At 46.5% G+C, this 27,080-nt stretch overlaps 1 protein-coding gene across 1 annotated transcript in view; it reads right to left on the bottom strand.

Moving 5' to 3' along the window:
* Positions 1 to 27,080, bottom strand: part of LOC134929573 (ATP-dependent translocase ABCB1-like) — a 723,752-nt gene that overhangs the window by 346,866 nt on the left and 349,806 nt on the right. Inside the window, exon 13 of the mRNA XM_063925164.1 lies at positions 7,168 to 7,317. Within this exon, the coding sequence (XP_063781234.1) occupies positions 7,168 to 7,317 (150 nt within the window). The remainder of the gene's footprint in view (positions 1 to 7,167; positions 7,318 to 27,080) is intronic.

The raw sequence follows: 27,080 nt of genomic DNA, 5'->3' as shown, positions 1-27,080 counted from the left end.
CGACGAGTGTTTAACTTTTTCAGGCAGACAATCACAATATACTGGTGGTCAGTGTGGTCACTGGTCAGTCACACTGGCAGTGGCACTCTGGCAGCAAAAGTGTGCACTGTTTAATATGTACTCCTGGCTCCTGCTATAACCTATAACTGCTCCCCAGTCTCCCCCACAATTAAGCTGTGTGAGCACAGTCAGATATTATACATAGATGATGCAGCACACTGGGCTGAGCACAGATATGGTATGTGACTGTGTCACTGTGTATCGTTTTTTTTCAGGCAGAGAACGGATTATATTAAATAATAATAAAACTGCACTGGTGGTCACTGGTCAGTCACTAGTATAACTAACTACTATCAGCAAAATTCTGCACTCTCTGAGTACTCCTCCTAAGCTCCAGTAAATGAAGTGTCTCACTCTCACTCTCTATCTATTTCTAAACGGAGAGGACGCCAGCCACGTCCTCTCCCTATCAATCTCAATGCACGTGTGAAAATGGCGGCAACGCGCGGCTCCTTATATAGAATCCGAGTCTCGCGATAGAATCCGAGCCTCGCGAGAATCCGACAGCGTGATGATGACGTTCGGGCGCGCTCGGGTTAACCGAGCAAGGCGGGAAGATCCGAGTCGCTCGGACCCATGTAAAAAAACATGAAGTTCGGGCGGGTTCGGATTCAGAGGAACCGAACCCGCTCACCTCTAGTATATTTACTAAGATTCGTAATTCTCCCGATTTGGTGGGAGATTAATCACGAATGACATCGAAAGTGTAAAACTGCAACTTTTTGAATTTTTTACGACTAATTTACTAAGCTGTCGTATTCTGCATTTTCGTGTTTTCCGATGTCGATATCATTAGTTTTTTTTTTTGCAGTGTTTTACGTGAGTAAATTGCAAAACACTGCCGACTTTAACACAATGAATCACGGCCGGATCTGTGAGATCCGTGCTGGGGTTCATTGTGCACCTTTTTTAAGTTATTAAAATAGTTTTAAATGTGAAAAAAAATTGCGTGGGGTCCCCCCTCCTAAGCCTAACCAGCCTCGGGCTCTTTGAGCCGGTCCTGGTTAAAAAATATGGGGGAAAAAATTACATGGGTTCCCCCATATTTAAACAACCAGCACCGGGCTCTGTGGTTCCAAAAATATGGGGGACAAAAAGCGTAGGGGTCCCCCGTATTTTTGAAACCAGCACCGGGCTCCACTAGCTGGACAGATAATGCCACAGCCGGGGGTCACTTTTATACAGTGCCCTGCAGCCGTGGCATTAAATACCCAACTAGTCACCCCTGGCCGGGGTACCCTGGGGGAGTGGGGACCCCTTCAATCAAGGGGTCCCCCCCAGCCACCCATGGGCCAGGGGTGAAGCCCGAGGCTGTCCCCCCATCCAAGGGCTGCGGATGGGGGGCTGATAGCCTTTGGTAAAAGAGATTGATATTGTTTTTAGTAGCAGTACTACAAGGCCCAGCAAGCCTCCCCGCAAGCTGGTACTTGGATAACCACAAGTACCAGCATGCAGCGGAAAAACGGGCCCGCTGGTACTTGTAGTACTACTACTAAAAAAATACCCCAATAAAGACATAACACACACACCTTGAAAGTATAACTTTAATACATACATGCACACCACCATATACACATACTTACCTTATGTTCACACGAGGGTCGGTCCTCTTCTCCATGTAGAATCCATGGTGTACCTGTTGAAAAAATTATACTCACAAAATCCATGGTAGAAGGCTCCTCTGCTGTTAATCCATTTGTAATCCACGTACTTGTTAAAATAAAAAAACGGATACCCGACCACAAACTGAAAGGGGCCCCATGTTTTCACATGGGACCCCTTTCCCCGAATGCCTGGAACCCCCTCTGACTTAAGTCCAAGAAGGTTTCATCAGCCAATCAGGGAGCGCCACGTTGTGGCACCCTCCTGATTGGCTGTGTGCTCCTGTACTGTATGACAGGCGGCACACGGCAGTGTTACAATGTAGCGCCTATGCGCTCCATTGTAACCAATGGTGGAAACTTTGAGGTCAGCGGTTGACCGAAATTAACCTCACTGCTGACCTCAAAGTTACATATTTAATCCAAATAGTGCACAATATACACATAGTCTCCCTGCACCACACCAGTGAGTTACACTTGTTTAAATGGTATAAGAACAAAGGGATTCACCTTTACAGGATAGGAGGGGACAGAACTAGGTTATAAGGTGGTGTTTGGTATCCAGCTGTAGGGTATTTTAAGAGCAATATTCCGGTGTTAGTTTGCAGAAGATCGCACGTAGTTATGCGCAGGAGCAGAATATTAATATTAACTGTATTTACTGAACACTTTATATGCGGTGGGAACCCAGAGGATAACATCTGCAACTGCACCTGAAACAGACGTTGCCCACCTATTTAAACTGACCTAGGACCTCTCCTGTACTGTAAATGCCCATCCCTGTGTCCAAATGACAAAGAGATTACAGTTTCCATTGTGTTGCAGGCCAGGTCACTCTCTCAATCTCCGAAGGTCATCTACCTTGATGACTGAGGACCGGACCGGGAAGCGCAGGCGAAACCAAACGTATGTACCATTGACTGTAGCCATTTTCTTATTGTATTGTATTGTTATTATTGTAAGCCCCCCGCTAATAAAGAACCGTTGGTGGGTCAGATCCTAACATAGTCTTTGAAATACAAATTGGTGTTGTGTCTCTCTTTCTCGGCTAGTGTTAGATTAGTGTAATCTAGTCACATGCGTAGCTGCATAGTGCTCATGGCGTGTCTTTGTGTGTGTACACACCGCATGTACTTTGTACGACCATCGCGGCGTTTGTACGCAAAGTGCGTACACGGTACGGGGCTTTGTTACACTAACTGTGTAAAAGGTACGTAGGCTAAGGATTGATTACAGTGGGCGCAGCGGCTCCATTTTAAAGTGTATTGAATGTATTTTTAAAGTGTTGCTTTTAGTCCTGTAAGTAAATCAACATTTACTATATATATATATATATATATATATATATCACAAAACAAGAGGTAACCCTTTTTTGCGCTATACCACTAGTCTCAAACCAATAAGAAATACCCTCTGTCAGATAAGGTATCAAAGATAGATATGGAGTAAAAAAGTTCTCATGGGAGCCAATCAGCCTTTAAATTAACAATATTTAAAAGTTTTTATTCATACACAAATAAAAGGTATTTGTAACCTAAAAATTCATCATTGGTACAATTATCTAAAAATTCAATAAAACAATTTCACAATCTTATACATAGACATTTTTAGTTGATATGAGGAATTTACAGTCAGGTGATCACAGTCGGAACTTGAAAAGGACGTGTATCCAACCAGATGCTTGTGGTGGTGGCTTTATTAACCCAATAATGCGAAACCCAACGCGTTTCGTCCGTTAGGACTTCATCAGGGGTTTACAATCTAGATAGTTACAGAGGGAAATAAGTAAATCACATAATCTTCAAGACTAACTTGTTGAATAATAAACTCTTTTTTTCTCATAACGGGTACTCTAATACAATCAAATAGGGATGGACATACATACCCGTTTTTGTGAAAAAATTATTTACCACTGGTTAGGACAGGTTTAAATTCTTAATGTTATATCCAATCACATGTTCTTTTCAGATGATATGGTGTCTGAAACATTACCGTTATAATAATCAATATACATTATATCTATATATATATTCCAAGAGAGAGGGAGAAAAGAGTCATAAAATAATGGACTTTATAACAGAGATCAATCTCATTAATCATTTATGACCTCAACTTTAATTTATAGCATGTAGAGTGAATCAATCATCATTACCATTGCTTCTATTCAATTAGAAGGAATAATACATAAAGGGGAACTTAAAAGGAAGAGGCAACTAGATGTCTTTGGGAATCCTACAGTCGTGGCACCAAAAATCGGGTCCATAAATTGATGAAATAAAAACTAATTACTTTACCATAAACTTGTATAAATATAATACAATTTAGCCATACATACCTAAATAGGCTTCATCAAAACAAAAATTTTTACAATTAAGTTGAAGTCAGATGTTCTAATTTTCCCTAGAAAGAATAAGGGTAAAACTGTTTTTCTAGTATAGCTCCAATATAATATATGTATACTATACATTCTTTTGTGGCTATCTTATATGCCACTTGTATGAAGGAGATAAAACAACCAACATCATTTAAAAGAGATTTTAAAGGTCTATATATACAATAAATACAACTTAATCACTTAAATATAAGAGACCATATTTAAGTGATTTTTCTAGGGAAAATTACAACATCTTTCTAGGGAAAATTACAACATCTGACTTCAACTTAACGACTGTAGGATTCCCAAAGACATCTAGTTGCCTCTTCCTTTTAAGTTCCCCTTTATGTATTATTCCTTCTAATTGAATAGAAGCAATGGTAATGATGATTGATTCACTCTACATGCTATAAATTAAAGTTGAGGTCATAAATGATTGATGAGATTGATCTCTGTTATAAAGTCCATTATTTTCTGACTCTTTTCTCCCTCCCTCTTGGAATATATATATAGATATAATGTATATTGATTATTATAACGGTAATGTTTCAGACACCATATCATCTGAAAAGAACATGTGATTGGATATAACATTAAGAATTTAAACCTGTCCTAACCAGTGGTAAATCATTTTTTCACAAAAACGGGTATGTATGTCCATCCCTATTTGATTGTATTAGAGTACCCGTTATGAGAAAAAAAGAGTTTATTATTCAACAAGTTAGTCTTGAAGATTATGTGATTTACTTATTTCCCTCTGTAACTATCTAGATTGTAAACCCCTGATGAAGTCCTAACGGACGAAACGCATTGGGTTTTGCATTATTGGGTTAATAAAGCCACCACCACAAGCATCTGGTTGGATACACGTCCTTTTCAAGTTCCGATTGTGATCACCTGACTGTAAATTCCTCATATCAACTAAAAATGTCTATGTATAAGATTGTGAAATTGTTTTATTGAATTTTTAGATAATTGTACCAATGACGAATTTTTAGGTTACAAATACCTTTTATTTGTGTATGAATAAAAACTTTTAAATATTGTTAATTTAAAGGCTGATTGGCTCCCATGAGAACTTTTTTACTCCATATATATATATATATATATATAGAAAAAAATATGTGTTTGTATATATATATATATATATATATATAAGAGAGAGAGAGAGAGAAAGCAATGTCCTTATAGAGAGGGGTACATCCACTCCCAATAATAAAGGAGCAGGCGGCACTCCAAGGGTCTTGTGAAAAACAAACTTATATTCAAAACAATAAGTCAAGTAAGTGGCATATTATGGCCACCATTTCAGCGCCTCGCCTTCCACTTACTTGACTTATTGTTTTGAATATAAGTTTGTTTTTCACAAGACCCTTGGAGTGCCACCTGTTCCTTTATTATTGGGAGTGGATGTACCCCTCTCTATAAGGACATTGCTTTCTCTGTATCTCTACAAAGGAGGGCACCAGGGCAGTTGCTTTTTCATTCGGGGAGTGCTGACAATACCAACTTCCATATATATATATGCAGTAGGGCAAAAAAGTATTTGGACAGCCACCGATTGTGCAAGTTGACCCACTTAAAAAGATGAGAGAGATCTGTAATTTCCATCATAGGTACACTTCAACTGTGAGAGACAGAATCTGAAAAAAAAACAGGAAAAAACATTGTATGATTTTTAAACAATTTACTGTACTATTATATTCTTGTGGAAAATAAATATTTGGACAACTACCAAGCAGCAAGATTTCTGGCTCTCACAGACCTGTTATTTCTTCTTTAAGAAGCTCCTCTATCCTTCACTTGTTACCTTTATTAATGGCACCTGTTTGAACTGGTTATCTATATAAAAGACACCTGTCCACACCCTCAAACTGTCAGTCTGCTACCTCTCCACCATGGCCAAGACCAAACTGCTGTCTAAGGACACTAGGGACAAAATTGTAGAGCTGCATAAGGCTGGGATGAGCTACTCGACAATAGGCAAGCAGCTTGGTGAGAAGAGATCAAGTGTTGGCACAATTATTAAAAATGATAGAAATACCAGATCACTGACAATCTCTCTCAACCTGGGGCTCCATGCAATATCTCACCTCGTGGGGAATCAATGATCTTGAGAGCGGTGAGGAATCAGTCCAGAACTACACGGGGGGACCTGGTCAATGACCTCAAGAGAGCTGGGACCACAGTCACAAAGGTTACCATTAGTAACACACTATGTCGTCATGGATTGAAATCCTGCAGTGCCCAAAATATTCCCCTGCTTAAGCCAGCACATGTCCTGGCCCATTTAAAGTTTGCCAGTGACCATCTGGATGATCCAGAGGAGGATTGGGAGAATGTAATGCGGTCAGATGAGAGCAAAATCAAACTTTTTGGTATAAAGTCCGCTCGCCGTGTTTGGAGGGAGAAGCGTGATGAATGGCATCCCAAGAACACCACACCCACTGTGAAGCATGGGGGTGGAAACATCATGCTTTGAGGCTGCTTTTCTGCAAAGGGGACAGGACGACTGATCCGTATAAAGGAGAGGATGAATGGGGCCATGTATCGCGAGATTTTGATCAAAAACCTCCTTCCCTCAGTAAGAGCATTGAAGATGGAACGTGGCTGGGTCTTCCAGAATGACAATGACCCCAAAGAGATCGCCGGGCAACTAAGGAGTGGCTCCGTAAAATGCATTTCAAGGTCCTGGAGTGGCCTAGCCAGTCTCCAGACCTCAACCCAATAGAAAATCTGTGGAGGGAGTTGAAAGTCCATGTTGCCTGGCGACAGCCTAAAAACATGACAGATCTAGAGAAGATCTGCATGGAAGAGTGGGCCAAAATACCTGCTACAGTGTGTGCAAACCTGGTCAAGAACTACAGGAAACGTTTGACCTCTGTAATTGCCAACCGAGGTTATATTACAAAGTATTAAGTTAAACTTTTTGATTGTCCAAATATTTATTTTCCGCAAGAATATACAAATAAATTGTTTAAAAATCATACAATGTGATTTCCTAGATTTTTTTTCAGATTCTGTTTCTCACTGTTGCAGTGTACCTATGATGGAAATTACAGACCTCTCATCTTTTTAAGTATATATGAGACATTAGGTATTTAAAATTATTCTACAAGCAGTGACACTTACACCAATAAACATTCCAAAAATGGCACCAAATATGGAAAATATCACCCCATTTATTCCAGAAGCTATTGCTCCGATCACAATGTAAGGCCATTCTGGTTTGTTTAGCTGCATAATTCTTCTCATAGGTACTTCAGGATGGACTTCCATTTCCTGGGGAGGGGGGCAGGATTGCAATAATGAATTCAATTAGTCACTGGGTAGGCTGTTGATTGACATTGAGATATGTGCAGATGGAATATCACTGCTATAATCTTGGACGTGTTATTTTTGGGCAAATTTACAAAGCAGCAACTTTTATGATCTACTTCTTGGTGTGTTTAATCACAAATTTTAAGATTACAATGATACTAAAGGCAAAGCATAGTGTGTTTTGGTGGTCATTCCGAGTTGATCGCTAGCTGCATTTGTTCGCAGCACAGCGATCAGGCTAAAAAATGGCAGTTCTGCGCAAGCGTATGTGGTGCAATGCACACGCACGACGTACAGGCACAATGAACTATGCAGTTTTGCACAGGGTCTAGCGATGCATTTCAGTTGCACTGCTTGCCGCAGAGTGATTGACATGAAGTGGGCGTTTCTCGGTGGCAACTGACCGTTTTCAGGAAGTGTTTGGAAAAACGCAGGTGTGCCAGGGAAAATGCAGGCATGCCAGGGAAAACGCAGGCATGGCTGGGTGAACGCTGGGCGGGTGTGTGACGTCAAATCCGGAATGAATAGTCTGAAATGATCGCAAGCGCTGAGTAGGTTTTGAGCTACTCTGAAACAACACAATTTTTTTTTGCAGGCGCTCTGCAATATAACCGTTCGCACTTCTGCTAAGCTAAAATACACTCCCAGTGGGCGGCGGCATAGCATTTGCATGGCTGCTAAAAACTGCTAGCGAGAGATCAACTCGGAATGACCCCCTTTGTTTTTTATTATCATTGCAATTTTAAGGTTCATGTTTAATCACATAGACAAGCTGAGGCTTGTAAAATAGGATAATTAGTAAATTTACCCCCTTGCCTCACTGTATTGCAGATACCAAAAACGACATTTTAAACTGGAGAGTAACTTGTGGCTTAACAATTCAGTTTGTACAGCTCAGTATAGTCAATAGCCAATTCTGTATTAATAATAAATACAATAATTTACATATTGTGGTGTACTTCTTAGTGTTCTGGTAGTAAAAAATAGCAATTTCAGTACAAATACAGTATATAAGATAGACAGACAGACAGACAGACAGACAGACAGACAGACCGGTAGATAGATAGATAGATAGATAGATAGATAGATAGATAGATAGATAGATAGATAGATAGATAGATAGATAGATAGATACTGTAGATAGATACTTTACCGCCATTAGATGGCAGCATTTATTATGTGTTATGATTAATCAATTTAAACCATTTATTTAACCTGCTTATCTTAAAGGATTTTATTTTTTCCAGTTTAATACAAAACATAAATTATATATATACTGTAAAAAAGGAGATTTATGGTAAGAATTTACCTTTGTTAAATCTCTTAATGCGAGGTACACTGGATTCCACAGGGAATTACATCGGGGCGTATAGTTTGATCTTGATCCGAGGCACTAACAGACTAAAAGCTTTGACTGTTCTCAGGATGCATAGCGCCGCCTACGCTATATCCACGCCTTCAGGCACTGGAGCTCAGTTTTGTTAACAAGTCCAATGCAGTAGCAGGTAAAAGAGATGACAACAGTTAGTAGCCACATATACTTACATTCTCACGACAGGCTAATGCCATACAAACCCAAAGAAGCTAAGTGCGTCAGGGTGGGCGCCCTGAGGAATCCATTGTACCTTGCAGAAAGAGATGTAACAAAGGTAAGTTCTTACCATAAATATCCTTTTCTGCAGCGGGGTACACTGTGATTCCACAGGGAATTACATCTGGGATGTCCTAAAGCAGTTCCTCATGGGAGCAGACGCACTGTAGCGGGTACAAGATCCCGGAGTCCAATGGAGGCATCCTGGGAGGCGGAAGTATCGAAGGCATAAAACCTTATGAACATGTTCACTGAGGACCATGTAGACACCTTGCACAATTGTTCAAGGGTCGCACCACGGCGGGCCACCCAAGAAGGTCCAACAGACCGAGTAGAATGGGGTTTGATGGTAGCAGGAGCTGGAAGTCCAGCCTGTACATAAGCATGTGCAATCACCATTCTAATCCATCTGGCCAAGGTCTGATTATTAGCAGTCCAGCCACGTTTGTGAAAATCAAAAAGAACAAAGAGAGAATCAGATCTCCTAAGCAAAGCTGTTTTCTTCACATAAATACGGAGAGCACGTACCACATCCAAAGACTGCTCTTTGGAGGATAAACCAGGAGAGGTAAAGGTTGGAACCACAATCTCTTGGTTAAGGTGGAAAGATGACACCACCTTAGGCAGATAACAAGGGCGAGTTCTAAGAACCGCCCGGTAACGGTAAAGAATCAGAAAAAGTGACCAACAGGACAAGGCACCCAAGTCTGAAACTCGTCTAGCAGAGTCAATAGCCAGCAAAAACAAGACCTTAACAGTAAGCCACTTAAGGTCCACAGACTCAAGAGGTTCAAACGGAGACTCTTGTATGGCATACAGAACAAACAACAAATCCCAAGGAGCCACAGGAGGAACATAGGGAGGTTGAATCCTTAAAACACCCTGAGTGAAAGTATGATCGTCAGGCAGAGACGCTTTCAACATAGTTTGAATGACCGCCTCAGAAAATCCCTTGGTCCTCAGATCTGAAGCTTCAAGAGCCACATCATTAAAGCCAGTCGGGTCAGATCCTGGTAGGCACAAGGACCCTGAACATGAGGGTCTGGGTTTTGTGGAAGTAGAAGAGGACGCTCTATTGAGATAACCTGCAGGTCTGAGAACCAATGTCGTCTGGGCCATGCTGGAGTGATTAGAAGTAGTAATCCTTCTTCCTGCTTGAACTTCCTTATTACCCTGGGTAAGGAGTAACACTGGAAAGAACACATATGGCAGCCAAAAGTTCAATGGAATTGCCAGGTCATCCACTAACGCTTCTTTAGGATCTCTTACTCCAAAGACCAGAACCTTGTGATTGTGTTAAGACGCCATCAGGTCTACATCTGGTAGGACCCACTTGTCCACTAGGAGTTGAAATACTTCTGGATGAAGGCTCCACTCTCTCAGGCGTGTACGTCCTAACGACTGAGAAAGTTTGTTTCCCAGTTGAGGACCCCCGGGATGAACACTGCCGATATGGCTGGCAGATGGCGTTCCACCCATAGAAGAATCCTTGACACTTCCATCATTGCCATGCGGCTTCAAGTGCCACCATGATGATTTATGTACACCACCGTGGTGGCGTTGTCCAACTGTACTTGAACAGGCCAGAGGCAGGGCCAGTTTCAAAGCATTGAACACCGCCCACAACTCTAGAATGTTTATCAGAAGGAGAGACTCCTCCCTGGTCCATCGACCCTGAAGTGAGTGTTGCTCGAACACTGCGCCCCAATCCCGCAGACTGGCATCCGTCGTTAGAAGGACCTAGTTGTAGATCTAGAAGGGACGACCCCTGCTCAATTGCTGGTCCTGTAGCTACCAGGTCAGTGACAGGCGAACCTCTGGAGTCCAAGGAGATCATGTGAGTCCTGATCCGGTGAGGCAGGCTGTCCCATTTGGAAATGATTAACCTCAGCAGAGGGCGGGAATGAAATTGAGCGTACTCCACCATGTTGAAAGTCGACACTATGAGGCCTAGTACTTCCATCACCGAGTGTATCGACACACATAGGTAAGATAGGAAGCTTCTTATCTTGTCCTGAAGTTTCAGAACTTTCTCTGGAGACAAGAACAACCGTTGGTTGTGGGTGTCCAATAATGCCCCCAGGTGCACCATGCTCTAAGCAGGGACCAGTGAGGATTTCTTCCAGTTGATGAGCCACATGTGGGCTTGCAGGAATTGGGCCGCCAGTTCCAGATGATGGAGAGTTCACCAGGATCAGTAAGTCATCCAGATACGGCAGGATCCTGACACCCTGACGGCGGAGCATAGCCGTCATGACCGCCATGACCTTGGTGAAGATTCTGGGAGCCATGGTCACAGCAAAAAATAAGGCCTGAAATTGAAAATGTAGGTTTCCAATAGCAAACCGCAGGTACTGCTGATGCGACATGGCAAAAGGGATATGCAGGTAAGCATCCTGTATATCCAGGGATACCATATAGTCCATGGGCTCCAAGGCCAGAACAGCAGGCTTGTCTGCTTTGGAAGCAGGCTGACGTGCAGCACAGGAACGTTTAGGTATGGGCTTAGTAGATTTGGAAGTGCGAGCCTGTTTCGGGTACGCCTGACCCATTGTTTTACTTGGAGGTCAAAAGTAGCAAAAGGAAGTACCTTTAGCCTGTGGAGCCGAAGGATTAGTACTAGGCAGACAGGCAGTCTTAGCGGATGCTAAGTCAGCAACAATATTGTTGAGATTTTCCCCAAAAAGGATGTTTCCCTTGAAGGGGATCACCTCCAAGATCTACAGACCAGGACTGCAACCAGAGAATCCTGTGAGCCAGAATGGACGTAGTAGATGCTTTGGCAGCAAGGACACCAGCATCAGATGCCGCCTCCTGAATATAATGAGAGGCTGTAATAATATATGAAGACACTCTGCCATTATCAGGAAAATCAGATGGTAGTTCCGCTTCAACTTCCTGAACCCAGGCTTTAATAGATTTTGCAGCCCAAGAAGCCGCAATAATGGGCCTATGCACAGCTCCTGCAAGAGTGTAAATATACTTCAAGCAACCCTCCACACGCTTATCTGTCGGTTCCTTCAGAGAGGTGATGGTAGTGACGGGCAGAGCAGATGACACCACCAGATGCGCGACCTGTGAGTCCACCGGCGGCTGCGTTTTCCAATTATTACTTAACTCTGCAGCAAGGGGATAACGAGCTAGCATATTCTTAGACAGGGAGAATTCTTCCCTGGATACTCACAGGATTCCTGACGTATGTCAACCAAATGGTCAGAATGGGGAAAAACTAATTTAGTAACCTTCTGACGCTTGAACTTATCAGGTTTCTTAGAGATATCTGGAGGTTCTGCATCATCAAATTTGAAGAATCAGTCTAATAGCCTCCAAGAGGAAAGGAACATCCACTTGTGTAATTGATTCCCCATCAGAAGCATCTGCATCAGTGTCTGAGGGGTCAGTATATGAACTATCTTCATCAGATGAAGTATCCGAAACATGTCTGGATTGTGAGGAGCTAATGGCCCACTTAAAGGACCCCTTGGTCCTAGGCGGGCAAGGGTTAGGTTTTTGTTTAGCAAAAGACTGATTTAATTGCTGTAACTGTGTGGACAGATTATCTGCCCATGGCGGATTAACTGCAGGGACAATATGTGGCTTTAATGGCAGAGGAAGTCCCACAGGAGGTGCAAGTCTAGTTACTAGCGTAGTGAGTAAATTAGAAAAGGCAGCCCAAGGTGGGTCTTGGTGTGCCCCTGGTTCTGCAGACTGACTGAGGGGTATAGAACCCCTGGTACCTGGACCCTCAGCTGCAATGTTGTCCTCTGAGCAATCCGTGGTGTCAGCACTGCATTGTGCAGGATCAACCATGGAACTACCACCCTGTTTAGCAGACATTATTTGTAATCGTAACCTTAGGGCGTAAAAGTACAATGAAAGCAGACAAAGTACCTGACAAAAAAAACCCCTGTATAGTGCGACTGCAAAGCAGAGCACAAACAGAGAATTTAAGAGGTATATGGTGACTGAAACACACAGAAAAATACCAAAGTAGTATATCCTGTGAGACACTATATCATATGAGAACCCTGATGCAGTTAGCCCCCTTGAGGGTACAGAACATAGGGATAGCAATATGTGTGAGATACACAGAACAGAGACCACACAGCAGCTATTGGCACACACAGTCACATGTACAATGTAGAAATTATTAAAAACAATAAAACGGCACTGGACTAGCAATACTAAGATTAACTAAGGACTGACTAAGTTTGAGGCTATTTAAGAGCCCCATTTTTTGTGATTGGTTGTTAGTGACTAAATTTTTTTTCCATAGATGTGTTTTTATGTCAATCAGGAATTTAAGGCATAGGCTTAGAGTAGTATATAATCCTCAGTCTGTTATGCACACCAGTGCCTGCAGGAAAGTACTGGTGTCAGAACTGTTATGCACTCCAGTGCCTGCAGGAATGTACTGGTGTTTGAACTGTTATGCAACACAAATGGACTCACAGACAGACTGGGGAATATGACATAACGTACACAGAAGGTGATAGGGTAACAAAATACACACAAAGTGAACAGAGAAGCCCAGAGGCTAAGGAACTGGGTATCTCCGTTGTATTAGAACTGCTCAGATGGGAAAAGCAAGATGTTGTGTTTTAATACGTAGAGAACCCGAAATGCTGTTGCTAAGGGCAACAGCAAAAACCTAAAGGGTTACCAAAGGGTGTGGCAGTAAACTCCTTGGTCAGAGATGGAATGATAGACACAAGGAGAGTCTCCACAATCCTAATTCTCACTTGCAGTGCACAGGTTCAGCTTACTGCCACTAAACTGAACCCTGACACCTAGCACAGTGAGACAGGATTAGACAGGCAAGTCTTAGAATACAGCCGCAAACTTGCTAAGTTCACAGAGTAGTAACAGAACCCCAGCAAGCTAAACGACTGACTCCAGTCTTACTGCTAGGTCTGGATTGGCAGAGTGTAATACCAAATCCCCAGGCCTATTTGCAGTAAGCAACAAACAAATACAAAGCTACACAGTACTAGCTAACGTTCATGAACTGACTAACCAACAAAGATTCAGCAGCATCTGCTTACCCTGAAAAGAGGCCTTTTAAAGCAGGTGCTGTCCACGCCCCACTCAGACCTCACAGACTGTGAGCACAAAAACCAGCACCGGATCCCCTGCCGTGCACAGAGCCTATAACCACTGCACAGCAAAAGACCCGAACCGGAGTATCAGCTGCGCTCAGGTTACTCCACTAGCACTTGTCTCCCGGTTGCCATGACGACGTGGCAGCACAGGGCAGGAGACCCTAACAGTACCCCCCCTCTGACGAGGGGTCAAAGAACCCCTACCACCGGGTTTATCGGGGAACTGCGAGAAGAAAGAGCGTATCAGTCTGGGGGCATGAAGATTACACCTGCGCACCCACGACCGCTCCTCCGGGCCATACCCCTTCCAGTGCACCAAAAATGACAGCCGACCCCGAACCACCTTGGAGTCAAGAATCCTTTCAACAACAAACTCCCTCTGGCCACGTATCAGAAGAGGGGAAGGTCTTCCACTGGAAGAAGGATTACTAATCGCCCGTTTTAAAAGGGAACAATGAAATGTTTTATTGATACCCAAAGAACGGGGCAGATCTAACTGAAATGCCACCGGATTGATAACCCTGGTGATCTTATAAGGGCCGATGAACCGGGGGCCTAACTTATGAGATGGCTGTCTCAACTTCAAATTCTTGGTAGACAACCAGACGAAGTCTCCTAATTTGAAGCTGCAGGGTCTTTTCCGCTTATCAAAAACCCTTTTGGTCACTAATGACACAGACACAAGGGCTTTCTTCACTTTCCGCCAAATACCTCTAAGGACCGAAACCACAGAGGAACCACCAGGCGTGGAGTCCAGGGGGTCAAAAGAATTGGCCTTAGGATGATGCCCATACACACAAAGGAAGGGAGAGATCCCTGTAGCAGAGTGAGCCGCGTTGTTATAGGCAAACTCCGCCATGGACAGATGAGCAACCCAGTCAGTCTGACACTTGGAGACATAACACCTGAGGAACTGCACCAAGGACTGGTTCACCCTTTCAGTCTGCCCATTAGACTGCGGATGGTAGCCTGACGACAAGCTGACAGAAATCTGGAGATCGGAACAAAATGCCCTCCAGAATTTGGCCACAAACTGGGATCCGCGGTCAGAGACCACATCAAGTGGCAACCCGTGGAGACGCACAACATGCAGCATAAATAATTCAGACAGGCGTCTTGCTGATGGCAGCCCAACCAGTGGAACGAAGTGCGCCATCTTCGAAAACCTGTCAACGACAACCCAGATGGCTGTCATCCCCGAGGATTTGGGCAAGTCCACCACAAAATCCATTGAAATGTGGGTCCATGGCTTAGATGGGATAGAGAGTGGATGTAATGGGCCAACAGGAGCCCCTCTAGGAGTCTTATTTCGGGCACAGATGTCACATGCCCGAACCCACTGATCCACATCCTTAGCCACCGAGGGCCACCACACCGCCCTAGATAGCAACTCCCGAGTTCTGGCAATACCCGGGTGACCTGCCGACTTCTTGGCATGGAATTCCAGGAACACTCGCTGTCTTAACCTAGGAGGCACAAACAAAAGACCTACCGGAAGGTCTGGAGGAGCCTGCTCCTGTGCTCTAAGGACTAATGATAAGAGGTCCTGGGTAATGCCCACTTTAATACATGATGGGGAAACAATGGGCAACGGCTCCTCGGTGGTCTCCTGGATTGGAGCAAAACTCCGCGAAAGCGCATCAGCCTTGATGTTTTTTGACCCAGGGCGATATGTTATCAAAAAATTAAAGCGAGCAAAAAACAAAGCCCATCGTGCCTGCCTGGCATTGAGACGCTTCGCTGACTCTAAATATGCCAGATTCTTATGGTCAGTGAGAATTGAGACCACAAACTTAGCCCCCTTAAGCCAGTGTCTCCACTCCTCGAGTGCATCCTTAATAGCCAACAATTCCCGGTTACCCACGTCATAATTCATCTCGGCAGGCGAAAATTTACGGGAAAAGTAAGCACAGGGATGAAGGCGATTATCAGACACTCCCATCTGAGAAAGCACTGCCCCAATACCCATCTCAGAGGCATCCACCTCCACCACAAAAGGACGCTCTGGATCTGGGTGTCGCAGCACCTTGGCCGAAACAAATGCCCTTTTGAGACGGGCAAAAGCCGCTTTAGCCTCACAAGACCAGTGAGCAACATCCGCCCCTTTCTTAGTGAGTGCCACCAAGGGCGCCACTATAGACGAAAATCCAGGGATAAATCGTCTATAAAAATTCGCAAAGCCCAGGAAACGCTGAAGCGCCTTCAAACTAGTGGGCTGCACCCAATCCAGGATGCCTGTACCTTGGAACCCTCCATTTGGAAACCTTCTGGGGAGATAATATATCCTAGAAATGCGATTTGCTGAACTTCAAATTCGCACTTCTCCAGCTTCGCCCCAAGCCGGTGGTCTCTGAGTTTCTGGAGGACTAAGCGTACATGCTTCCGATGTTCCTCCAGGGAATGGGAGAAGATTAGGTAAGTATACAACTAAGAATCTATCCAAATATTCCCTGAGCACATCATTCATGAAATCCTGGAAGACTGCTGGGGCATTACAGAGCCCAAAAGGCATCACCAAATATTCATAATGCCCTGAGTGGGTATTAAAGGCAGTCTTCCATTCATCCCCCTCTCTTATTCGGATTAGATTGTACGCACCGCGTAGGTCAATCTTAGAAAAAATGGTGGCAGTACGAAGCTGGTCAAACAAGACCGAAATGAGAGGCAGTGGGTATGAGTTTTTAATCGTGATACGGTTCAATTCCCTGAAGTCGATGCAGGGTCGCAACGAACCGTCCTTTTTACCCACGAAGAAGAACCCCGACCCAACTGGAGACTGTGAAGGTCTGATAAATCCCTTAGCCAAGTTCTCCTGAATGTACTCTGCCATAGCCTGAGTCTCAGGACGTGACAGGGAGTACAACCTGCTCTTGGGAAGCTTAGCATTTGGCAACAAATCAATGGCACAGTCATAGGGGCGATGGGGAGGTAGTACCTCTGCAACTTTTTTGGAGAACACGTCCGCAAAATCTGCATAACACCCTGGCAATCCTGGCAAACTTAGCTGCGAGAGCCTGACTGGAAGGCTCAAGCAACTCCTGAAACAATCAGTACCCCAACTAAGAATCTCCCCAGAGACCCAGTCAAATTGAGGATTGTGGGCCCTTAACCAGGGTAACCCCAAAACCAATGGGGCAAAAGTACAGACAGTCACATAAAAGGACAATTTTTCAGAGTGTGTGGCTCCAATAAACAAAGAAATCTGGCTAGTGCAAGAGGTAATTTTACCTTGGGATAATGGTTCCCCGTTTAACCCACAAATCTCAATTTCCGATGCCAAGGGTACTAAGGGAACAGAGTGTTTCAGGGCGAATTGGCGGTCCATAAAAACCCCGTCGGCCCCACTGTCCACAAAGGCCTCAGTCTTGACAGTTTGACCGAGGATCTTCAAGGTCACCGGAATGATAAAAGTCTTCTTGGGAAATTCTGACTTCTGGCCTGACAGGATATTTCCCATCACCCTCAGGCCCTGAAGTTTTCCGGCTTTTCTGGGCATGATACTACCACATGACCTTTATTCCCACAGTACAAACACAACCCCAGCTGTCTCCTCCGCGTCTTCTCACGCGAGGAGAGGCGGGTAGCCCCAATCTGCATAGGCTCCTCGGAAAATTCCTCAGAGTCTGAGGTTCCCTTGGGAAGGAAGGAAATCTCAGTCTCCCTTTCAAGCCTACGCTCTCTCAGCCGTCTATCCACCCGGATGGATAACTGCATGAGCTGATCCAAGCTATCAGGCAAGGGATATTGTACCAGTTGGTCCTTTATCTGGTTAGAAAGACCTCTTCGGTACTGGTGTCTCAGGGCTGGGTCATTCCACTGGGTATCATGGGCCAACCTCCGAAACTCCGTACAGTAAACCTCAACTGGCCTTCGCCCTTGCTTAAGGATCGAAATATGAGCCTCGGCTGAGGCCGTCTTGTCAGGGTCATCATACAACATGCCCAGTGCCGTAAAAAAAGCATCAACACTTTTAAGCGACGGACAGTCAGGCTGCAACCCATATGCCCAGACCTGTGGGTCTCCTTGTAGCAAGGAAATCACTATGCCCACCCGCTGAATCTCCGACCCAGAAGACTGAGGCCTAAGCCGGAAATATAGCTTGCAGCTCTCCTTGAAACAAAAGAACTGCGAGCGATCTCCAGAAAAACGATCCGGGAGATTTACTTTCGGCTCCTTAACCCCTGCAGGTGCTGCTGCTGCGGGAGCTCCGCCAGCAGCCTGGGAGGTGTGCATTTTAATGGACAAATCATTAAATTGTCGAGTCAAGACCTGCACCTGATCGACCACCTGTTGCAACGTATTTTGAGGGGTATGCTCCATATTCCCACAAAATTTCAACAGGAGTATTAGGCTGCTGAATATGTTATGCACACCAGTGCCTGCAAGAAAGTACTGGTGTCAGAACTGTTATGCACTCCAGTGCCTGCACGAATTTACTGGTGTTTGAACTGTTATGCAAAACAAATGGACTCACAGACAGACTGGGGAATATGACATAACGTACACAGAAGGTGATAGGGTAACAAAATACACACAAAGTGAACAGAGAAGCCCAGAGGCTAAGGAACTGGGTATCTCCCTTGTATTAGAACTGCTCAGATGGGAAAAGCAAGATGTTGTGTTTTAATACGTAGAGAACCCGAAATGCTGTTGCTAAGAGCAACAGCAAAACCCTAAAGGGTTACCAACGGGTGTGGCAGTAAACTCCTTGGTCAGAGATGGAATGATAGACACAAGGAGAGTCTCCACAATCCTAATTCTCACTTGCAGTGCACAGGTTCAGCTTACTGCCACTAAACTGACCCCTGACACCTAGCACAGTGAGACAGGATTAGACAGGCAAGTCTTAGAATACAGCCGCAAACTTGCTAAGTTCACAGAGTAGTAACAGAACCCCAGCAAGCTAAACGACTGACTCCAGTCTTACTGCTAGGTCTGGATTGGCAGAGTGTAATACCAAATCCCCAGGCCTATTTGCAGTAAGCAACAAACAAATACAAAGCTACACAGTACTGGCTAACGTTCATGAACTGACTAACCAACAAAGATTCAGCAGCATCTGCTTACCCTGAAAAGAGGCCTTATAAAGCAGGTGCTGTCCACGCCCCACTCAGACCTCACAGACTGTGAGCACAAAAACCAGCACCGGATCCCCTGCCGTGCACAGAGCCTATAACCACTGCACAGCAAAAGACCCGAACCGGAGTATCAGCTGCGCTCAGGTTACTCCACTAGCACTTGTCTCCCGGTTGCCATGACGACGTGGCAGCACAGGGCAGGAGACCCTAACACAGTCATGTGTCTATCACTGTTTAACCTTATCCTCCTCTCGCCACTCCCCTTATTCTGTCCTCCCAGCCAGTGCCTCCTGACATTGTTGCTCCCTGCCCTCTCAATTTCCTCTATAATGCCCCATCCGCGCAGGTCAGCCGAGGCTGCACACCCGCTTACATCAGTGGGATACGGGCTTCCTTACACCCGTGCGATGCCTGCATCCCCCTTCGTGCCTTCTCCTGCCTCTGGGTCCCGCAGGTTGCTGGCTGCTCAGATCCACTCCCCTCCTCCGTCTCATCAGACGGGCGGGAGGCACGGAGTCCCGGTCCTGGTGGCCGCTGTAGGGGCGCGGTCACATGGGCGGGTATCTGCTACGATGGCTGCTGCTCCTCCAGTGGCTGTCCCTGCAGCATCTGCCTCTCCTCCTGGGTACTGCTCCCCCTCCCCATCCGTGGCACCGGCAAACAGCTGCGTTGCCCTCGTGGTTGACGGTCTGCTGGCGAAGAAGAGGGGCCTCATCAAGGGGGTGTGGGTCGTCACAGGTGTGGTGGCCTGAGGGGTCAAATTATGGTGCACATGAGGGGCCCACCCATGTGGGGGCGCCATGTCCGGTGCCAGCTCAGGAAACTAGCATGCTTCCAGCCCAGGCAGGGGGGGGTTTCTGGGGACCAAGGTTCTGGGAGGGTTGGGGCCCCCAAGGAGGTGCACTCTCCCCTTAGCAGGGCAGCCTGCAGTGAGGAGTCCACAGGGGTGCTGTCCAGCTCCCTGGGGCTGATGATGCCTGCAACCCTCTTTTTTGAGGTGTTGCTGGCGCCTCCTGCTGGACACTCTGGAGTGTTGCAGGTGGTGACTGCACAGAGCTCTCTGGCCACCTCAGGGCCATAATCAGGCCACCCTTCCCTGTATGACGGGGACCATTTACCAGCGGGTTTCGCTGGAGCGCAGCCATTTGCGGTGCCCCAGCCATTCTCCATACCCCCGGGATACGTCAGCAGGGGGTGACCGTTTCCATAGTGCCCTTTCCCCCCCCATATTTTGCGAGTTCGTCATCAGGTGTCCAGCCCAGATGGTCCTTTAGCGGACCTCAATTTTCCATTCCCCCACGGCATTTCCCAGGTCATAGGTTGGGGGTTTCTCCTCCACGTCGTCCACGCACACCCAGTTTTGTTAGTCACCTTTTGTCCCAGGGCAGTTTCCACCGGTCCCACATTTGGGTCCCTGGGGTCTGGCATATGTTCCCCCCCTTCAGGGCCACTAGCTTACAGTATCAGGACCCAAGCGCCTATCAGGACCTTCCCTTCGGCCACAGTGTCCTCCCCTCAGTTCGTTCCTCCTACCTCGCCTCTTCCCCTGTGTCCTCCTCCAGTGGTAAGTGGGGAGTTGCCCCCCCTTCCTCCCTTGCCACCTGTGGCAACTGCCATTGTTGTGCCCCCCGAGTCTTCTGTACAGGTGTCAGCGAGTCCAGCGGGCCCTGTGTCTACGCCACGAAGGAGTCAGAGATCTAAGAGAGGGACAGTGGCAGTGTTGGGTGAAGGTGTGCCGCCAGGGCCAGTGGTGGTAGAAGAAGTGGATGGGGTATCCTCAGGTTCATCCAGGCATCCGCATAAATTGGCTAGGCTTATAACGCGCTGCGTAGCGAAGGAAACTAGGAAAGACAAAGTACCGTCGGCCATGGTTCCCTCAGATCCCCCGCGTTTCACAGAAATGGTACATTGCGCCAATACCGCGGTGGACAGGGGCATTAGGAAACGGGTGAATGAGAAGATTAGAAAGAGCAAATACGTCGACATGATCACCCTTGCGGATGACATGCGTCAGGCTTTTGATGAGGCTAACAAGGCGGGCGGTATAGGGGAGAACGCATTCCGTAACTTCCATCAGTGGTTGCGGGGTTTGTTTGTTTTTTCGGCTTGTTATGCGGATTCACGGGCTGCAGAGTATCCTAATACAGTGAAGTATCTGTTTTTGGTGCATGAGATGTATTTGAAAACCAAGGTTACGCTTGGAGAGATTACAACAAAATATGTTGTTGTAATCCAGATGGCAACGCAATTTTACCCTTGGGGTTCAAGGACGTGGAGGTGTGGCTTGAGGTTACCCAACAAGTCCGGCCTCCCACGGATTCTCAAAATAAAAAGCCTCTTACACCTAGCATTTCAGGTTCACGCTCGGTGTCAAAAGGCAGGTGTTTTGCATTTAATGAGGGCAAATGCACCATGGGCCTTGCCTGCCGCTTTCGCCACTCCTGCAAAGTTTGTGGTGCCAGTCACCCGGCCAAGGACTGCGCCTTGGCCGCAGGCGGTAAGCCCTCTGCCGAGGCCGGTGGAAGTAACAAGTAAGGCGTATTCCCCGGTTCGGGTGCGGGAACTGGGCCGGTGGCACGGTTTGTATCCCGACAGGGCTGCTCAGTTTTTGCTGGATGGTTTTGGTCACAGTTTTTGCCTGCCCATTTTGGATTCCGTGCATTTCATGGCACAAAGGAATTTGAAATCTGCTCACTATTTTCCACAGGTGGTCAGGCAGAAGGTGGAGACGGAGATTAGTTTGGGACACATGTGCGCCACCCTATGCTACCCCGTCGCTGCCCTCCATGTGCATCTCCCTCATCGGGTTGGTGCCAAAAGTGTTCCGGGCACTTTCCACCTCATCCAGCATTTGTCCCATCCACATAGGGGTTCGGTGAACGATGCCATGCCCAAATCAATTTGCAGAGTGCATTATCAATCTTTTGATGAGGCTCTGAGTTTGGTTCGGGGCTACAGCCCGGGGGCCTTGCTGACTAAGCTGGACGTAGAGTCCGATTTTCGCCTGCTTCCCCTTCATCCGGATTCCATCCGGTTCCTGGGTTCCAAATTGGGTAAGGATTTCTATGTGGACCGGTGTCTTCCCATGGGCTGTTCAGTCTCTTGTGCTTATTTTGAGAGATTCAGCACCTTTCTGCATTGGTGTATCCAGGTTACCTCTGGCCAACCCGGGGATGCTCATTACCTGGATGATTTTCTCCTTATTGGCACTGGGGACAGTTCGGTTTGTGGCGACGTGCTGGCTTCCGCAAGATCGTTTTTCTGAGAACTAGGCATCCCTGTGGCCCCTGAGAAATGCCAGGGCCCTACCAGCCGCCTTAGTTATTTGGGTATTGAAATCGATACGGTGGCGGGTTGTTGCCGCCTCCCCGCTGACAAGGTGCGTAAGCTTCTAGAGTTGATTGACGATTGTATAGGCAAATGCAAAGTGCAGCTTAAATAGGTCCAATCTTTGCTGGACTCTTTCAATTTTGCATGCAGGATCAACCCCATGGGGAGGGTTTTTTTGTCAGAAACTTGAATGAGCCACAGCGGGGACGGTCAGACAGCATCACAACATTTACAGTACCTCTCCCATGAGTTCAGGGATGATTTGCGGGTCTGGTCCTCGTTCTTGGTTTCTTTTAACCGGGAAGTTCTGATGCCTTCTCAGCGCTGCACCAACAGCTGCCTCCAGCTGTTCACAGACGCTTCAGGCAGTTTCGGGTTCAGCGCATTCTTTGCCGGCGAGTGGTGTGCTGCTCCCTGGACCGCCTCCTGGGTCTCCCGTGGGTTCGCCAGGAACCTTCTGTTATTGGAACTTTTCCCCATTATCATAGCCTTAGACAACATGGGGGTGGTTCATGCTATTAACAATCAGCGTTCCTCCTCCCCACAGGCCTTGCACCTTTTGCAGTATTTAATACTTAAATGCTTAAGACACAATATAAATTTCAGGGCTCACCACATTCCCGGCATTGACAACAAGACTGCTTCGTCTCGCCTTTAGTTTGATAAGTTCTGTGAGTTGGTGCCGGGGGTGGTGGTTGATGGTTTACCATGCCTACCTTCTATCTGGCAGATTATCGAGCTGGCTTAACAAAGTTGGCCAGGAAAGCTTTAGCTCTTTCCATGCTTAGGTTGTACGATGCGGTCTGGCGTGATTGGTCGCCATTTGCGAGTAGGTATGGTTCAGGGGGTAAGTCATCCACTGACTGTTTAATGGCCTTTGTCTGGAGTCATTATGAAGTGGGTAGGTCCAAGGAATCCATGGGGTCTGCCCTTGTGGGCATTTCCTTCCATGCACAGGTGCGTTGACAGGTAGACCCCACCAAGTCTTTTATCCTGTCCAAAGCACTTAAGGGTTGGGCTAAGGAAAGCCATGCACCAGTGGATTCTCGGAGGCCTGTTACTTTGCAGATGTTATCAGAATTACTAGGGGTGCTACCTAGCGTGGCTGAATCCAGCTTTGAAGTGGCTCTCTTCAGTTTGACTTTTACTCTTGCTTTCTTTGGGGCTTTTAGGATCAGTGAGCTAGTGGCAAGTAGCAAGTTGTCTCAGGACTCCAGCCTCCTCTGGTGTAATGTGATGTTGCAGGACAATAGGTTGCTATGCAAAATTCAACGTTCTAAGACGGACCAGGCTGGCCGTGGTCGCTGGGTGTCCCTTGAGGCGCGAGGGGGTGAAGCTATTTGCCCATTGCATCTGGCGAGGGAGTATGCACTGTTGCGACACCCAGGGGGCGAGCAATTGTTGCTGTATGCAGGCATGGGTCCACTCACCAAGTTCCAGTTTGCCGTAGTGTTTGGGCGATGTTTAGGGGACTTGTGTTTGCAATGTGTGGATTTTGGTCCCCATTCTTTTCAGATTGGGGCGGCTACTTGGCGGCTGCAGCAGGCTCCTCAGCAGCAGCGATTCAGGCGCTGGGCCACTGGAAGTTTGCTGCATATAAGTCTTACATACGTTTGGATAAGGTTTAGTTGCGCCTGTTGGGCTAACCCAGAATGTATGTTAACACGTCGGTTTTTGAACTAGTGGCATTCAGGAATCGGGTGTGTGAAGTGAATTCTAAAATTTTCCTCCGAGGGGGACTAATTACAATTGGCATTCATAAGTTCCATAAGTTTCCTGAAGTTATGCATTTGTTCTTAACTAACACTGTCCTGTAAATGCACAGCACTGATACAGCAGGCGGCTTTACAGAGGAGACATTGCCCAGCAGTCCCAGAATCAGCTCAGCTTGTGTGTAATGGCAACCAAACACTGACAGGGAGTGAGGGAGAGAGAGATATGCAGCTCCAGGGTGGGGATATTTGCAGTAAATGGCGCCTGGAGCTGGGGGAGGAGATACAGGTCAGAGCCTTATCCCCTTGCTGGACTTCACCACCGGGTACTACGGGGCCTATTTGAAACTGATTTTAAGAAATCCCACCTGTGCCCCTTGCCCTGGTGGTCTAGTGGGGTACCTGTATAGTAACAGTGTCCACGCCAGCGCGCACAGTCCACCCCCGGAGACAGCGCCGGATCGCGATTTCAGTGGGTCCTGTCTGGGGGACCCTCTTACCTCCTCCTGAAGATGAGGCCATGCGATCCAGGAGAGCAGCAGCGGGTGTGTGCCTCAAAGTGACTGGAGCCCTCCACTGCAAGTACCCGGCAACCAGGGCGCGGGAGTATACAACGCCACTGGGGGAGGTGAGGGAGCCCTTGAAGTCTTCTTTCTTCAGAAAAGCTACTTTCAGGGCTGCCTAGCGCAGCCCTCCCTGTTAGCTGCCTGCACTGCAGGCACCAACTTACAAACTGAGCTCCAGTACCTGGAGGCAGGGATATAGAGGAGGCGGTGGTATGCATCCTGGGAACAGTCAAAGCTTTTAGCCTGTTGGTGCCTCGGATCAAAATCCAACTCTACACCCCGATGTTATACCCTGTGGAATCACAGTGTACCCCGCTGCAGAAAGTAGGATTTTAATTACCTACTGGTAAATCATTTTCTCGTAGTCCGTAGAGGATACTAGGAAACCATTTAGTACCATGGGGTATAGACGGGTCCACTAGGAGCCTTGGGCACTTTAAGAAATTGATAGTGTGTGCTGGCTCCTCCCTCTATGCCCATCCTACCAGACTCAGTCTAGGAAAGTGTGCCCGAAGAGACGGACATACTTTGAAAGGTAGATAAGGAAAGTGCTGAGATTATGAACCAGCACACACAAAACAAGAGGAAAGCCATGCTAACCAAACTTGAAAACAGAAACAGCAACAGCTGAACCAAACAACAATACTTAACCAAGTAACAGTGCAGGAAGAACGAAGCACCGGGCAGGAGCCCAGTATCTTCTGCGGATTACGAGAAAAGGATTTACCAGTAGGTAATAAAAATTCTATTTTCTCTTACGTCCCAGAAGATACTGGGAAACCATTTAGTACCATGTGGAAGTACCATAGCTCCCAAACTAGGTGGGAGAGTGCTGAGGTTCCTGCAGAACTGAATCACCAAACTGAAGGTCCTCAGAGGCCACAGTATCGAATTTGTAGAAATAAGCAAATGTGTGCGAACCTGACCAAATAGCTGCTCGGCGGAGCTGTAAAGCCCAGACACCCCGGCCAGCCTCCCAAGAAGAACCCACCAACAGAGTAGAGTGGGCATGTACAGATTTTGGAACCGGCAATCCTGCCGTGGAATAAGCATGCTGGATAGTGAGCCTAATCTAGCGTGCAATTGACTGCTTTGAAACAGGACACCCAATCTTATTGGGATCATAAAGAACAAACAGCGAGTCAGATTTTCTGTGACGAGATGTTCGTTTTACATAAACCTTCAAAGCCCTCATAACATCCAAAGACTTTGAAGCAGCAGAGCTGTCGGTAACAACCAGAACCACAATAGGTTGGTTTATGTGAAACGCAGACAGCACCTTAGGAAGGATTTGCTGATGATTTCTGAGTTCAGCTCCGTCCTCATGGAAAATTAAATAGGGGCTCTTGTAAGACAATGCCCCCAGCTCCAACACACGTCTTGCCAACAGTGTGATGGTCTTCCATGTAAGATATTTTACGTCTACCTCCTGTAACAGTTCAAACCAGTCTGATTGGGGGAACTGCAGCACCAAATTAAGATCCCAAGGAGCTATGGGAGGCACAAAGGGAGGTTGGATGTGCAGAACACCTTTCAAGAATGTCTGGACCTCAGGGAGAGAAGCCAATTGTTTCTGAAAGAAAATGGACAAGGCCGAAATCTGGACTTTTATGAAGCCCAGACATAGGCCCACATCCACACCAGACAGCAGAAAAAGCAGGAAACCTCCCAAATGAAATTCCACCACAGAAAATTGTCTGGTCTCACATCAAGAGACGTATTCCTTCCAAATACGATGGTAATGTTTAGACGTTACCCCCTTCCTGGCTTGGATAATAGTCAGGAAGACAATGTCAGGGATTCCTCTCCTGGCTAGCATCAGCCGTTAAACTTAGATGCTATGAAACATAGCCACGGTAAGTCTTGATAGATGAACGGGACCTGTTGCAGAAGATCCTTGCGAAGAGGTAGAGTCCACGGATCTTTGAGGATCATCTCCAGAAGGTCCGCGTACCAGGCCCTTCTTGGCCAGTCTGGAGCAATGAGTATTGCTTGAACCTTTTCCCTTTTTATTTTTTTCAGAATTCTTGAGATCAGAGGTAGTGGAGGTAACACGTAAACCATCTGATATACCCATGGAGTCATCAGAGCATCCATTGTCACTGTCTGAGGGTCTCTTGACCTGGAACAATACCGCTTGAGCTTCTTGTTGAGATGAGAGGCCATCATGGTGATTTGTAGATATGCCCACCGATGTGTGAAGCACCTGAACACCTCCAGGTGAAGGCCCCACTCCCCCGGGTGCAGGTCATGTCTGCTGAGGAAGTCTGCTTCCCAGTTGTCTACTCCCGGAATGAAAACCGCTGACAACGCCACATTGTTTTTTTCTGTCCAGAGGAGAATTC

Source organism: Pseudophryne corroboree, chromosome 5 (genome assembly GCF_028390025.1).
Source record: "Pseudophryne corroboree isolate aPseCor3 chromosome 5, aPseCor3.hap2, whole genome shotgun sequence".
NCBI classification, from domain to species: Eukaryota; Metazoa; Chordata; class Amphibia; order Anura; family Myobatrachidae; genus Pseudophryne; species Pseudophryne corroboree.
Note: the sequence above shows the minus strand (reverse complement) of the source record. Positions and strands in the feature narration are given on the sequence as shown.